The sequence below is a fragment of the Euphorbia lathyris genome, chromosome 2 (genome assembly GCF_963576675.1).
Source record: "Euphorbia lathyris chromosome 2, ddEupLath1.1, whole genome shotgun sequence".
NCBI lineage: Eukaryota > Viridiplantae > Streptophyta > Magnoliopsida > Malpighiales > Euphorbiaceae > Euphorbia > Euphorbia lathyris.
In genome coordinates, this window is record NC_088911.1 from 27,557,076 (window position 1) to 27,570,699 (window position 13,624).

Below are 13,624 nucleotides of genomic sequence, written 5' to 3' on the forward strand. Positions count from 1 at the left end.
TATGGCCATTGCACTTCAATTTTTAACAGTATGACCACTGAATTTTACACTTTTTAACACTAGTGGTCACTCAATGTCTCAAAATGACCACTGACACAATAAAAATTTGAAGAGTTAATGGTATTCTAAGAAACTTTAATTCTTGAAACTTTTCGTTTTGAGGTCATTTAGGCATTGTTTGGTTAGGAGAGAGAAACTGAATTTTTAGAGAGAGAAAGCTCCAAAAAATGTGATTTTGGAAAATAAAAAATATGGTTTCATGGTAAATGTCATTATGAACAACTTTAATTCTTGAATATTTTCATTTTGAGGTTGTTAACAGCCATTTTGAGATCTTAGTTAAAGTTGAGTGGCTACTGGTGTTAAAAAGTGTAAAGTTTAATGATCATATCGTTAAGGATTGAAGTTCAGTGGCCACAATGTTAAAATATACAAAGTTTAGTGGCCATGGGTGTAATTTACCTCCAATTTGCCCAAAGTTTAGTATACATTTCAATTTGTCCAAATCTATATAAAAAAGATCTAATTCACGATCCCAAGTCTTTAAAACAAATTAACTTTATGTTTTATATATTTGTATGGCGTTTTCATAGATTTAGGGACTTAACCATGGCACTTTAAACACGTTTAAAGGGTTAATGAGACACCATCTAAATTCAAGGGGCCAATCAAACTTTTTGAATAAGTTTAGGGGTAATGATGTATTAAGCCTTTTTGCATTACTAAGTGGGCAAATCCCTTCATAATGGCATTGTTATTTAATTTAACTGTATTTGATAACAATTATTTTTTACCACTTAAATTAGTCAATTAAGTTAAAAATCATTTATTTTGATAAGTCAAAATATTTAACTTAACATTTTAAGTTAAACATTATCAACTAATAGTTTTAAACATTTAGTATCATTTAATATTTTCAGCACTTATAATATTCAACACTTAAGATTCAATATTTACTTTTTTCAGAATTTAATTTTTAGTTTTATCAAACAGCACCATAGTATACTTTATGTTTTCATATTACATTTTCAATATTAAAAATTCAATATTAAAAAAAGGTGAGCATAGGGTATCCCTTGAGGAGGCTACAGGGGTGCTGAACATATTGAATAAGTATGAGGCAGCTTCCGTGCAAGCAATTAATTTACAAAAATCCGGTATATTTTTCAGTAAGAATGTTAAAATGGATGACCTATTAGTTACCAGCTCTCTGCTGCATGTGACAGCCCCATTGGACATTGGCAGATATTTGGACATCCCATCGCTTATCGGGAGATCCAAGAGAAGGATATTCACGTTCCTTATTGATAAGCTGAAAAGAAATTTGGTTGTTCGGGATACCAATTTTTATCTACTGCAGGTAAGGAAGTATTACTAAAATCAGTGGCTCAAAGCACTCCCGACCTTCTGGATGAGAACATTCTTACTCCCAGAGTCAATTTGTGATGAATTGCAGAGGATGATGAACTCATTCTGGTGTGGACCGAAGGAAGGAGGGAAGAAGAACATATATTGGTTCGATTAGGCTAAACTATGTTGTAGTAAGAATCAATGAGGAATAGGGTTTCAGGATTTGAGGTTGTTTAACCTATCACTCATTGGGAAGTAGGGATGGAAGTTAATCCATCAACCTTGTACATTGGTTAGTAGAATCTTTAAAGCCAAATACTATACCAATACCAACTTTTATCCTCTAAATTGGGCACTAATCCTAGTTATGTTTGGAGGAGCGTATTCGATTGATTTGCTTCGTCTTGGAATTAGATAGAGAGTGGAAGATGGAAGTCACATAAAAGTATGGAAGGACCCATGGGTGCATGGCTGCCCAACTTTATTATTAACTCTTTATGTATTGCAGGACTAGAAGACATGATGGTGGCTGATCTATTTGAACAAGATTCACGAAGATGCGATAGAGGGAGGATTGATGGGTGCTTCAGTGAGACAGAAGAAACGCAAATATGAAAATTGTCCCTCCGCTTTGGGTAGAAAGTGACGAAATCATATGACATTTTTCGAATGACGGGAGGTACACAGCTAAGTCAGGATACAAGGCCATAGTACAAGCAGAAGATGAAGTGGAAGGATGGGAGAAGTTTAGGGCCTTGTCGATTCCACCTAAATTCAAATCGTTCTTGTGGAAGATGTGCTCGGGCTGCCTCCCAACCCGCCCTCGACTTATCGCACGAAGAGTTCAGGTCCCGCTAGCGTGCGTTTTCTGCGGAACATATACGGAAGAGTACATGCACCTGTTCGTGACGTGCGAATACAAGGAGGACTGCTGGCAACGAGCGGGACTTCAACCATCGATTGCGATAGCCGATGATTTCACTGTTTGGTTCTTGAGGACGTGTCAGACGACGGATATGGAATATGTGGGGCAGGTGACAAGTATTCTGGTTAGGAATAACCTTCTATGGAATGGCAAACGGGTTCCAGCGGCAAACAGGTTCAATCAGACATGTCAAATGGTAGCGGAATGGAAGGAAAGCAGAAACAAGGCAAGCCAACGATGCGGAATAGACATGCCAGTAAAGCCCAAATAGCAGCCACCAAGAACAAGATTTCCCAAATGCAACGTGGATGGCGCAATGTTCTCAGGATCGGACGAAAGCGGATCCGGAGCTATCATTCGCAAGGAGAAAGGACCGTTTCGGCAGTACAGTAGCAGTAGTTCGCGAGTACATTCGAGCCAAAAATTATAGAAGTACTAGCACTACGAGCCAATCTTATTTGGATGAGTACTAAGGGGAGCATAGAATTCAGTTTGAAATGGATGCCAAACTTGTGGCGAACAACATAAACAATGCACGAGTTGATATTTCCGAATTTGGAACCCTTATTCAAAATTGCAAAGAAATACTATATGATTATCTAGATTACTTAGATTTTTTTTCTTCTCTTGTCTAGCGAACGAGACCGCCCATTTAGTAGCTAGGCGCGCTTGATCCAATGCTAACGAATTTGAGTTACAGTTTTGCCTTTATGGCTTGAAGATGTAATTTGTAATCTATCATATTGATCAATGAAGAATGAGTATTTTGATTAAAAGTTTGAATAATGGCGCCTGATTTAAAGTTTTGAGGGGAGAAAAGTATTTTTTAATTATTAAGCTATTCAGATTTAAAGTTTGAAATTATTACTTTAAGCAAAGTCCATTAAAAAGAAAAGTCAATTCAACCCCAGTATCTTTTTTTTTTTATAACAACCCCAGTATCTTCTTTAAAAAGGAAGAATCCATTATTTTGATAAAAAAAAAAAACAGTTGGTTCAGTTGATAAAAAAAGTTGGTTCAATTTGGATAAAAATCAGTACCCCAATTTCCATTCGTCTCTCCCTAATACCTATTCCGCCTCTCTCTCTCACTCACGACGGTGCAGTTTCCTTTCCGCCGAAGAACAGCTCCAATTGAGCCGCTGCTCTCACTCACGACGCTGTAGTTTCTCTTCTATCTTCCTTTCCTTTCCGCTGCCGCTCAGGGTTGGGAGTCGAGTGTGGCGAAGTCGATGGTCGCACCTCCAACTGCAACCAGCTCGAAAGCAGAACAACAGCTCCAATTGCGCCTTTGAAATCCAATCTGGGTTCGAAAGCAGTACTTCCACGCCTCCCTTTGCCGACGCCGTCAAAATCCGTCATCTGCATCAAGTCTTCAGGTGCCATTTTCATCAGCATTTTTGCCGACCGAGCTCTATGCGGTCTTAATTGGTTCGCCAATCAGGTACGTTTTCTCTGTTAGTCTGATATGTGCTTCAATTGAAACATAGAAACAAGAATGCAGCTTTCCTATAGTAATTTTTTTTGATATGTTGGTTTTTTCAGTCGAGAATGAATTTATGCTTAAAAACTTAGAAATCAATCTTTGAATTTCTCTTGAATTTATTAGTTGTTACTTTAGTTTTTGAGTTATGAGTAAGCTTTTCCTTCTCATCGAAGTTGATTGTATGTTTATGATGCAATAATAAGCTTACTGAAAGAGGAAGAATAATTAAAGAGAGAAGTAAAGAACAGGTTCTGTGCGAGGAAAAATTAACTTCTCAGAGTATTGCAATTATTACACTAAGAATAAGGATGTTGTCTCAATTTTTTTCCCTCTCTATTAGTATTATTGATTGATACATATATGTCTCAACATTGTAATCTATTGCGGACTCCATCCTAGTCCTTACACCTCCTCCTCATTCATCACACCTCATAGCAACCTCCCAATCTTTCATCAAGCGTCAACATCCTACTTCATTACCGAGTTCGAGTAATTTTCTAATTTATGTTTTGCTTTAACTCAATTTGCATACAATTTGTTGAAATCTGGTTTCTCAATTTCTATATTTCCAGAGACTAGCACGGAAACGTCTCGAACTGGTTTCCAGGCGTTTCCCTTTCCGAAACAGGCAGAAAGGCAGTTGAATTGAAGGGGACATACACTTTAACCAATGGATTCCGAGTTCAAGTTTGGACTCCGGAGAGTGAGATGCTCTATTCAGAACTATGATTGGGGAAAATTAGGGACAGATTCCCAGGTTGCGAGGCTCTACGAATTGAATTCTGGCTCCAAAATTCAATTAGACAAGCCTTATGCTGAGTTTTGGATGGGAACGCATGAGTCCGGACCTTCTTTTGTTGTTGACAGTGGGATAGAGAATGGGGCTCCTAGTGTCACTTTGAAGAAGTGGATTGCTCAGAATCCTGATGTGCTTGGCGATAAGGTTCTTCATAAGTGGGGTTGTGATCTCCCTTTCTTGTTTAAGGTGCATAATTCAATTCTCTTTTCTGTTTGTTTCGGGAATCTGAATTTCTATTTTAGTTGATTGTGTTACTCTAGAACCCAGATTGGATTATTTGTTTTTGTGCTTATGAATATAATTTATACATATGTCTGAACATGTAATCTTGCAGTAGAGGATTCACTTATTTATTTTTTGTGACTTTGTCCTTGATTAGAGTGGAATTCTTATGTTTGATCGGTTTAATTTGACTATTGTGTTTGAATTTCATGGACTAATTAACCTTTTTCAAGGAATTTGGTATGTTAAGTTTATGATGTTTTACTGTTTGATGCATCTTACAGATACTTTCCATAGCAAAACCATTGTCCATTCAGGCTCATCCAGATAAAGAACTGGCCAAAATGTTGCACAAGCTTCACTCAGATGTTTACAAGGATGAGAATCACAAGCCTGAGATGGCTCTAGCAATTACAAAGTTTGAGGCTCTTTGTGGTTTTATCAGTACTAAGGTGCTTCACTTTCTCTATTATGTGCTTCACTTTCTCTGTTATGTGCTTCACTTATGTATCCACAAGCTTCAAAACAGGTGAGTTGTCTTTGCCAAATCGGATGGAAGATTGTTGACGATAATGTGCTTGTTATCACATGCATCTATATGCTAATCATGGTTACCAACTAATTGTCACTTTTTCCATCTAGATATAATGATATTTCAGAAAAAAAATTCTTGCCAGATTGGACGAAATTGGATATAGCTTACCCACAACCTATTGAATATTTGTTGAAAGAATTTAAATTAACTTTAGGTTTTCTGTTATGTCTGATCAGTTTGATATAAATGATTTTTGAAATTGTAAGTAGTTCATGCAATTAGAAACTTATTTGAATTTCTCTTGGCTGGGTTATCATAAGGAAATAAGGGTGATTACAACATGTAGTGAACACGCTAAAGAAAGATTAGGTTTGGTTCGAACTACTCTATGCAGTACATTTTAAACTCCCAATCATTAAAACTTAGATTTTGGAGGTTCAAATTTATTTTGCAAACTCACTTTAACTCTTTGGAGCCATTTTCACTCTTCAGGAGCTCAAAGATGTGCTTCAGAATATCCCCGAGATTGTTGAATTGGTGGGTAGCACAGATGCAAATAAATATTTAAGTTTGAACGAAGAAGACAAAGAGGAGAAACTGAAGGGAGTTCTGAGATCAATGTTTACCCAACTCATGTCAGCAAACAAAGAGATAACAAGTAGAGTGATATCAAAACTGAAAAACCGATTGCACATGGAAAGCCAGGTGAGATTTAAGTTTCTTGCTTGATTTGACATTTTGATTTGTGAGTTCGCTTCTATGCGTAGGCTTCAACCTTTAACATGGAAAACACTTGTATTGATTCTTGACTGATGGTATATACACTACTTTTGTGTGCATCTAATGATATTCTCAGTTGTTTAACTTGTAGTCTTGCTTGACCGTTCTTTGACCATTCTTTGATGTTTCTTTCTTGTGTTAGGTAAGGCAACTAACAGACAAGGAACAACTGGTCTTGCGGTTGGAAAAGTTATATCCAACAGATATTGGTGTTGTTTCAGCCTTCTTTTTCAATCATGTGAAGCTTAATCCCGGACAAGCATTGTGTCTCGGGGCAAATGAACCCCACGCATATATATATGGTGAATGCATCGAGTGCATGGCAACATCAGACAACGTTGTTCGGGCTGGCCTCACACCCAAGTTTCGGGATATCCAAACTCTTTGTTCTATGCTCACATACAAACAGGTGAAGCAGTGATTCACATATTTACTCAAAGAATTCATTTTGTTTAATTTTTATGGTTGAATGTCTGAAATGTTGTTTTCTGGTTGTGATGTAATGCAGGGCATGCCTGAAATCCTGAAAGGGTTTCCTCTGAATCCATATGTGACAAGATACCTGCCGCCTTTTGATGAATTTGAGGTAGATAGCTGCATACTTCCCGGGAAAGCATCGGCAGTGTTCCCTGCAATTCCAGGTCCATCAATATTTGTAGTTATAGCCGGGGACGGAGAAATGGAGACAGGATCGAGTAAGGAGACTGTGAATGAAGGAGATGTCATATTTGCACCTTCCAACGTTGAGATTACCATAACAACTGCTTCAAAGTTGCATCTGTATAGGGCTGGAGTAAATAGCAGGTTCTTCCAAATCTTGTGAATGGGAACCAAAAGGCACGTAGGGTTAAATGCACCATTAATCACTTTATTTTCATGATTATCTTAGAATGGTCGCTCAACTTCAATTTGTCCCAATAAACATTCAACTTTGAATTTTGTCTCAATACGTGGTGGCCACCTAGCTGAACGAAATGACATGGGGCTGCCACCTAGCTGACACACGTGTCGTTTCAGTGAGCTAGGTGGCAGCCACATGTCATCTAAGTGGCAGCCACGCTTCAGGCAGCAGTGAAAGTTGACTATTGCTGATGTGGCAGCCAAGTGAATTTTTCAGTGTCTTTTTGCTCTTAAATTCGTCGGAGTTCTTTATTGAGATAAAATTCAAAGTTGAATGATTTTATTTAGATAAATTGAAATTGAGTGACCATTTTGAGACAACCACGAAAGTTCGGTGACCAACTGTGCATTTAACCCCACATATCATAGTTTGAAACTTAATCTCAAAATTATGTAATCCTCCGTTATAAATTTATTTGTTTATATTGATAATTCAGGTAGATATAGTAAAAAACTACAGTATATTTATTTTGCATTAATAAATGAGCAATTCCCTTCATAATGTATTACTTGCTGCTTCCATATTACATTTTCAATATTAAAAAATGTTAGCTCAATGTTGAGTAATGGCGCCTGATTACATGTATGTTAAGTGTTTTAATAGTATTATTTTTTCGAGAAAAGTATTTTAATTATTAAGCAATTCAGGTTTTGAAGTTTGAAATTATTACTTTAAGCAAAGTCCATTAAAAGAAAAGTCAATTCAACCCTAATATCTTCTTTAGAAAGGAAGAATTCATTATTTAAAAAAATAAATTAAATTCTAATCCTAATTATTTTTATACTTTATAGAGGGCGAGCCTTGGCGCAACGGTAAAACGTTGTTGTCGTGTGACCAGAGGTCACGGGTTCGAGTCTTAGGGGCGGCCTCTTGCCAATTAAATTGGCAAGGGAAGGCTTGCCCCCAATACACCCTTGTGGTGGGACTCCTCCCCGGACCCTCGCTCAGCGGGGACGCGTAATGCGACCGGGCCGCCCTTTTTTTTTTTATAGGTGGAAAGATTGATCAGTAAAATTGAGTATAAATTTCCAATAAAAACCCTCTGATTCATCTATGATCTTTTAATTTTTGGGTATTTTCATATTCTCCACTTTCTGCACCTGGTCATGCCCCTTCTTTTTGCCCGTTCGACTACCCTTACTTGTTATTACGTTCATGGCGAATACCCGAACGGCGTCGCTTTTTTAAACATGACGCCGAATTCCAATTCAATTCTTGGATCCTCGGTTTCGCTTTCTATGATGCCATAACCCAATCTCCCAGCTCATGTAAGGTACTTCCAAATCCACACTACTACAACACAGTCTAGCCTTCCTGGTGTGCCGCAAACCCTAAGATACCTAACACCATTGGCTTCAGTCGTTTTGTGGGACAAGCACACCTTCAAACCAGTAATGTCAGGTCGTCCGGCGCATACATGGAAATGTTCTCCTATTTCCCGACCTTCTAGGAAAACGACATTCAACTTCTCATGAATGGTGTTTTCAGCTTCAACGACTTGAGCCTTTTAACACATTGTTATAGTTTCAGAATCATTATAAGTTTGTTTTTAGTTTGTATTCTTAATTTTTGTTCCTTTATTTTTTTGTTTCTTGAACATGAATTAAAATTAAATGAAAGACAGACAAACTCTTGCTTTTATGTCATTGTTATCATCGTTTATATGATAATTCGCTCCAGTGGTCAAAATCTTAGCCAGGTTTTTGCCCAAAAAGAAAGGGCTTCAGCTGCATTTGTTGAAAATTGCAATTGAGGTATAGTTCTGGTTTGATTATCCAGAAAACGGGAAAAATAGGTGGAAGTTGTCTAGATTTTGTGTTGCTTCTTAAGGAAAGCAGTGTTGTTGTTCAGCTTAATTGAATTGGAGCTAATTTTGTTAACTAAACCAAGTAATTTGATATTATCCTTATTGGCTTCTTTGTATGCTGAGGTTGAAGATGATGCTCAAACTTGTGAAATAACGTTCATACTATTATTTCTGGAATATGATATGATTCTTGTCTGGTGAAAGCTTGAGAAAATGGATTTACCTATTCTGTTTCTCAACTATTATTTTAGGGCTTTATTGTGAAGAATGTAATTTTTTTTGAATTGCAACTTGCATGCCTCCTTTTCTATGCAATCAAATGGAGCTTTTGCAGTTCTATCATGGCTCGTCAGACCACACTTAACTCATACAGGCCGAGAAGCACAGAACTACTAGCCAATGAGCCAAACAAATGCTGGAGAAGGTGTGTTCTGTTCTTGTTTCTCCTTCTCTTTCTGATTGTAAGGAAAATCACTTTTAGCTTTATCAATTCTATTTTAAAGTATGGAACAACAAGAATGGAAGTAGATCTTGATGGCTCATTGTCGTATCCTGAACCTCAAGTTAGCACAACAGATAATGGTAGGTGCATCCTTCTGTACTTAATCATTTCTCAATTTAAATGTCTCATGTAATATGATATTATGATGTTATTGTCTTGTTTACTTAATATATGTTCATTTGTCAGAATCATATCATCGTTTCGTTTTGTAATGCCAGCTGATAAGCATTCACGCCCTAAATCACTTAGTGTCGAAGAAGAACAGTTCATGCTGGTATACTATGAATATAAACTTCGAGAAGTATGTAGTGCCTTTTACTTTCCTCACAGAATTCAGGCAAGTTATTCTTTTCCAAAGTAATGAACGACTGTTGTAATTTCCATAGAACACTAACGTAATGAAAGTGTTATTTGTTTATACCAACACTTTACTGGTATTTTATGTGCTGCAGGCCACAGCACTCATATACTCCAAAAGGTTTATCTTCAATGGTCTGTTATGGAACATGATCCAAAACACATAATGTATGATTTCTTGAAATCTCTTTTTATATCCATGCACATAAAGTTGTTCAATGCTTACAAATTTGGTATAAATCTATATAGACACTGCATTGTTCATCATCTTTCAATGTGTTGATTCTTGCAAACGTTAATGCTTTAATAATTTGAGTTACTCTTCTTCACACAGGTTAACCTGTATATATACAGCTTGTAAGATAGAAGAAAATCATGTATCCGCAGAGGAGCTTGGTAAGGGGATTTCACAGGATCATCAGATGATTCTCAACTACGAAATGCTTGTTCTTCAGGTCCGTTATGCTTTTTCTCAATTACTAGCTGTCATAGCTGCCTTAGGCATGCTTGCATTTATTACATTGACTGATTGTGTAACAATATTTATAACATCGAGTTAATATTCATCAACTATGGAGAAAACATCTTGAGTTTGCTGGAGGTTTTTGAACTTGAAACATCTGAGCTTCATATAGACTGCATAATTTTCAACTACAGTTTCAGGTTTAATGCATTCATCATCGAAATAACAAACTTATAAGTTACGAGTTTTGAATTTGTGCTACGATATGTTTATTGATTCTTGACCAAATTTGTATAGACGAAAGAAAAAGCAAAAGCAGTTGAAAATTATTGTCAACGCCAAAAGGATTAAGTTCCTAGCATAATAAATTACTTTGAAGTAATATTTTCCTAAAATTGTTGATACCTAGAGGAACATGGTTTGTATATATAAATGATATATATGTACCTTGTTCGCTGTGGAAACAAGCTGATAGAAGAAACTATCATCACTTTGGACCATTTCAGAAAAAAATGGTTAAAAATTGATCATCAACTAAACTTTTGCATTATCGGGAAAACATAGTTATTAAAGGCGTATAACGCACTAAGGCGCGAAGGGGTCTTGGAGCCTTAGCGCACGGTGCTGGCGTGCGCCTGAGGGACACAATGTGCATTAACAAAAGTATAAACAATTAGAAGCACTGTAACGAAGTATGGTCATGATCTTATTTCAAACAAACAGAGTATGGCAGCAAGTATTAATGTATTATGGAAAGAGAAATAGAACTAAACAGTAAACAAAGTATGGCTGTTCTTGAAATCTTTTGTAATTTTGTTCTTCAAAGTTCAACAATTCTCTCCCTTAGCTGCCTATATTTCACATATGCTCCGTTTCTTTCTCTCTTTATATCGTTATGTTGAGTGACTGTTTCTTCCTCTTCCAATTCAAATGTGTATCTTCTGTGTGTTTTTCCCCTTAATGTTGGACCCCTAAATGTGTCTAATCTCGAATGTTATCAGTTCCCGTACGTGGACCAAATAATACAATACAAGCAAAAGTCCTAATCCAAGAGTCAATATTGAACATACATTAACCACTTTAAAAAAACCTAAACATATACATATTCCACAGAGACGCACCGTGCCTTGGTACGCATCAGAGTGGTGAAGCTCTAGGCCTGGCCCCTTTTGCGTTCCATTAACAACTATGTGGAAAATATTTTGTTGGAATTAAATTGTAAAATTAATATTTGTCTATGAATAAAAGTTTTGTGATTATTTGTACCACGCCAATTTAAATTTTAATTCATCGAGTTTACAAGATGCAATGCATATTTGGGTGCAAATTGGAACTATCATTCTTCTTCATCTTGGCTTATGTAATATGTCCTTCAAAGATGCCTCCTGCAAGACTTCTTTTACTAATTCAGTCTATCTATCTTTGGTCTTACTTTGTCTCTTCTGTTTCACTGTCCATATTAATTTCTGTTAGGTTTAATACATCACCCCTGTACTAGGCCGAATAGTCCGATTAGCCCTCTGAACTTCGGAGATGTCTCATTATCCCATGAACTTGCTTATATTGTATGATTAACCTTAAGTCCTCCGCAGCAGAGCAAATGGAGTTTTGGACAAGTTGACGAGGTAATGGGACATCTCCAGAGTTTAGGGGGCCAATCAGATTATTTGGCAAAGTACAGGGGCGCGATGACCTTGCCCAACATTCATATGATGGTATTCTCTCAATCAATCTTTGATTAGTGACATCCATATATAATCACTTCATTTAATCCTGAGGTTGATTGCTGATGTTGATGATTCTATATGCTTGCATCTTACTCAATGGTTAAAAAAAGGCTACATATATTAGGAAACCCTGAACTTGGTAAAAACATTGAGTGACTCCTTGAATTTTAGAGATGTTTGATTTGCCTTCTGAACTTAGTTAAACTAATCTATTGACTCCTTGAACTTATTTATAGTTAACTATGAACTCCCTGAACTTGTTTAAAGTGGCCTGTTGACCCTTTGAACTTTAAAATGTATGTTTAAGTTGCCTAAATCTCCTCTTACTCTGCTACTTAGCAATAGAGGGTTAATAGTGTCACGTTAAACAAGTTCAGGGGTTAGTGAAACATCCTTACATCAATCAATTTTCAAGTTCAGGAGACTCTCTAATGTATCCAAGTTCAGTGGCTTAATTAAAACGCTATAAATAAGTTTTAAAATTGGATGTAAAATGAGAGGGAGGAAGAGAAGATGTAGAGAGGGCAATGAAAAAAAAATCTCTTAATAAAATAAAGGACAAAAAAAAAAAAAGCATAATTAAGCCCCTGAACTTTGGCTGTTTTAAAGATTAAGCATCTGATCATTTATTTTTCCATATTGAGCCATTGATCATTGATTCTATTATGGATTAGGTCTTTATTTAACTTTTTCGTCGAGTTTGGATTGCATACTTCATTAAGGCGATTCAACTTATTGATATGGACAAATAAAAATAAGAATTCATTGACAATGAGAGATAAAAATTAAAAATTAAAACGAAATTATAGAAATTAATTTCCAGTATATTATTCCAAATTCGATTTTTTCCTCTCCCATTTTGTGATTTTTGAGCAACAATGTAAAAGACAAACAAAATCCATAATAAAATCAATGATCAAGGGCTCAATGTGGAAAAATAATTGACCAGGGGCTTGATCATTAAAATATGTAAAGTTCAGAGGTTTAATTATGCTTTTTGTCTAAAATAAATTCTTGTATATTAAGAGCAAAAGACAAACAATGTAAAACGTTTTGAAAAATGACTTTGAAATAAAATTTCATAAAGAAAATTTATGGATATCAGATTGTATAAATTATCTTGTACTAGTTTTTAGTGGCTCCAATAATAAAGTTCTTTTTTTTTTTTTTTTCCTTTGAATATAGATAAAATTAGTCCAACCACGTAAATGTTGTGTTTTTAGTTAATAGTTTGTCCGATACAATCTCAATTCCTAACAATATGTCAACCACTTTTGAAACATTTAATTAGAGGGGTTTTAAAGTTAAATTGAGCCTCATGAAACCTCTTTAGTTTAGTTTAGGGGCATTTAAAGTTGGATTTTGACTCAAAATGGTCCTTTAATAAGTATAATTCCTTATTCAGAGCCCAGTTAAAAATTATTCTCACTGTGGGGCTTCTTTAACTGGGTTCGAAACCGGAAGATTAGCTTCCGGTTTCAATTTGCAAAGAAACTGTAAAAATCGTAATTTAAACTGTAAAAAATATAATTTCAACTCATATTCAAAAGAATAAAACATTTTTAACCGAATTAGATATTTACTACTAATTAATTTGACAAGAAAATGTTTAATTAATAAATTTAAAAATAAATAGTTAAAGCTTGAAGTTAAATTGAAAGTTTAAAAAAGATAAAGGGGTTTTTTTGAAATTTTACATTAAAATTTTTGAAGAGGCGGACACACCTCTTCAAAACTTAAAAAAAATATATTAAAAACAGAAAGCGGAAGC

At 35.7% G+C, this 13,624-nt stretch overlaps 1 protein-coding gene across 6 annotated transcripts; it reads left to right on the forward strand.

The window, feature by feature from the left end:
- Nucleotides 1–3,249: 3,249 nt before the first annotated feature.
- LOC136217555 (mannose-6-phosphate isomerase 1-like) lies at nucleotides 3,250–11,326 on the forward strand. Of its 6 annotated transcripts, none has more exons than XM_066004130.1 (12): nucleotides 3,250–3,718; nucleotides 4,333–4,745; nucleotides 5,066–5,233; nucleotides 5,809–6,021; nucleotides 6,239–6,505; nucleotides 6,605–6,900; nucleotides 9,139–9,228; nucleotides 9,308–9,386; nucleotides 9,525–9,643; nucleotides 9,759–9,831; nucleotides 9,998–10,118; nucleotides 11,240–11,326. In XM_066004130.1, exons 2-8 carry the CDS (start codon nucleotides 4,431–4,433, stop codon nucleotides 9,330–9,332), a joined length of 1,374 nt encoding a protein of 457 aa, XP_065860202.1. In that variant the 5' UTR covers nucleotides 3,250–3,718; nucleotides 4,333–4,430; the 3' UTR covers nucleotides 9,333–9,386; nucleotides 9,525–9,643; nucleotides 9,759–9,831; nucleotides 9,998–10,118; nucleotides 11,240–11,326. The 6 variants fall into 6 exon arrangements, with proteins under 6 accessions (XP_065860202.1, XP_065860203.1, XP_065860201.1 ...); XM_066004131.1 differs by lacking the exon at nucleotides 11,240–11,326 and adding an exon at nucleotides 4,160–4,249 and having other exon boundaries at nucleotides 9,998–10,306; XM_066004129.1 differs by lacking the exon at nucleotides 11,240–11,326 and having other exon boundaries at nucleotides 9,493–9,643; nucleotides 9,998–10,306.
- Nucleotides 11,327–13,624: the final 2,298 nt, after the last annotated feature.

Excerpts from the sequence above, each read along its gene's own strand:
- LOC136217555 (XM_066004130.1), top strand. The coding sequence starts at position 4,431 with ATGGATTCCGAGTTCAAGTTTGGACTCCGGAGAGTGAGATGCTCTATT. Across the intron at positions 6,506-6,604 it reads CTATGCTCACATACAAACAG|GGCATGCCTGAAATCCTGAA; the intron begins GTGAAGCAGTGA and ends GATGTAATGCAG. Across the intron at positions 9,229-9,307 it reads CCAAACAAATGCTGGAGAAG|TATGGAACAACAAGAATGGA; the intron begins GTGTGTTCTGTT and ends TCTATTTTAAAG.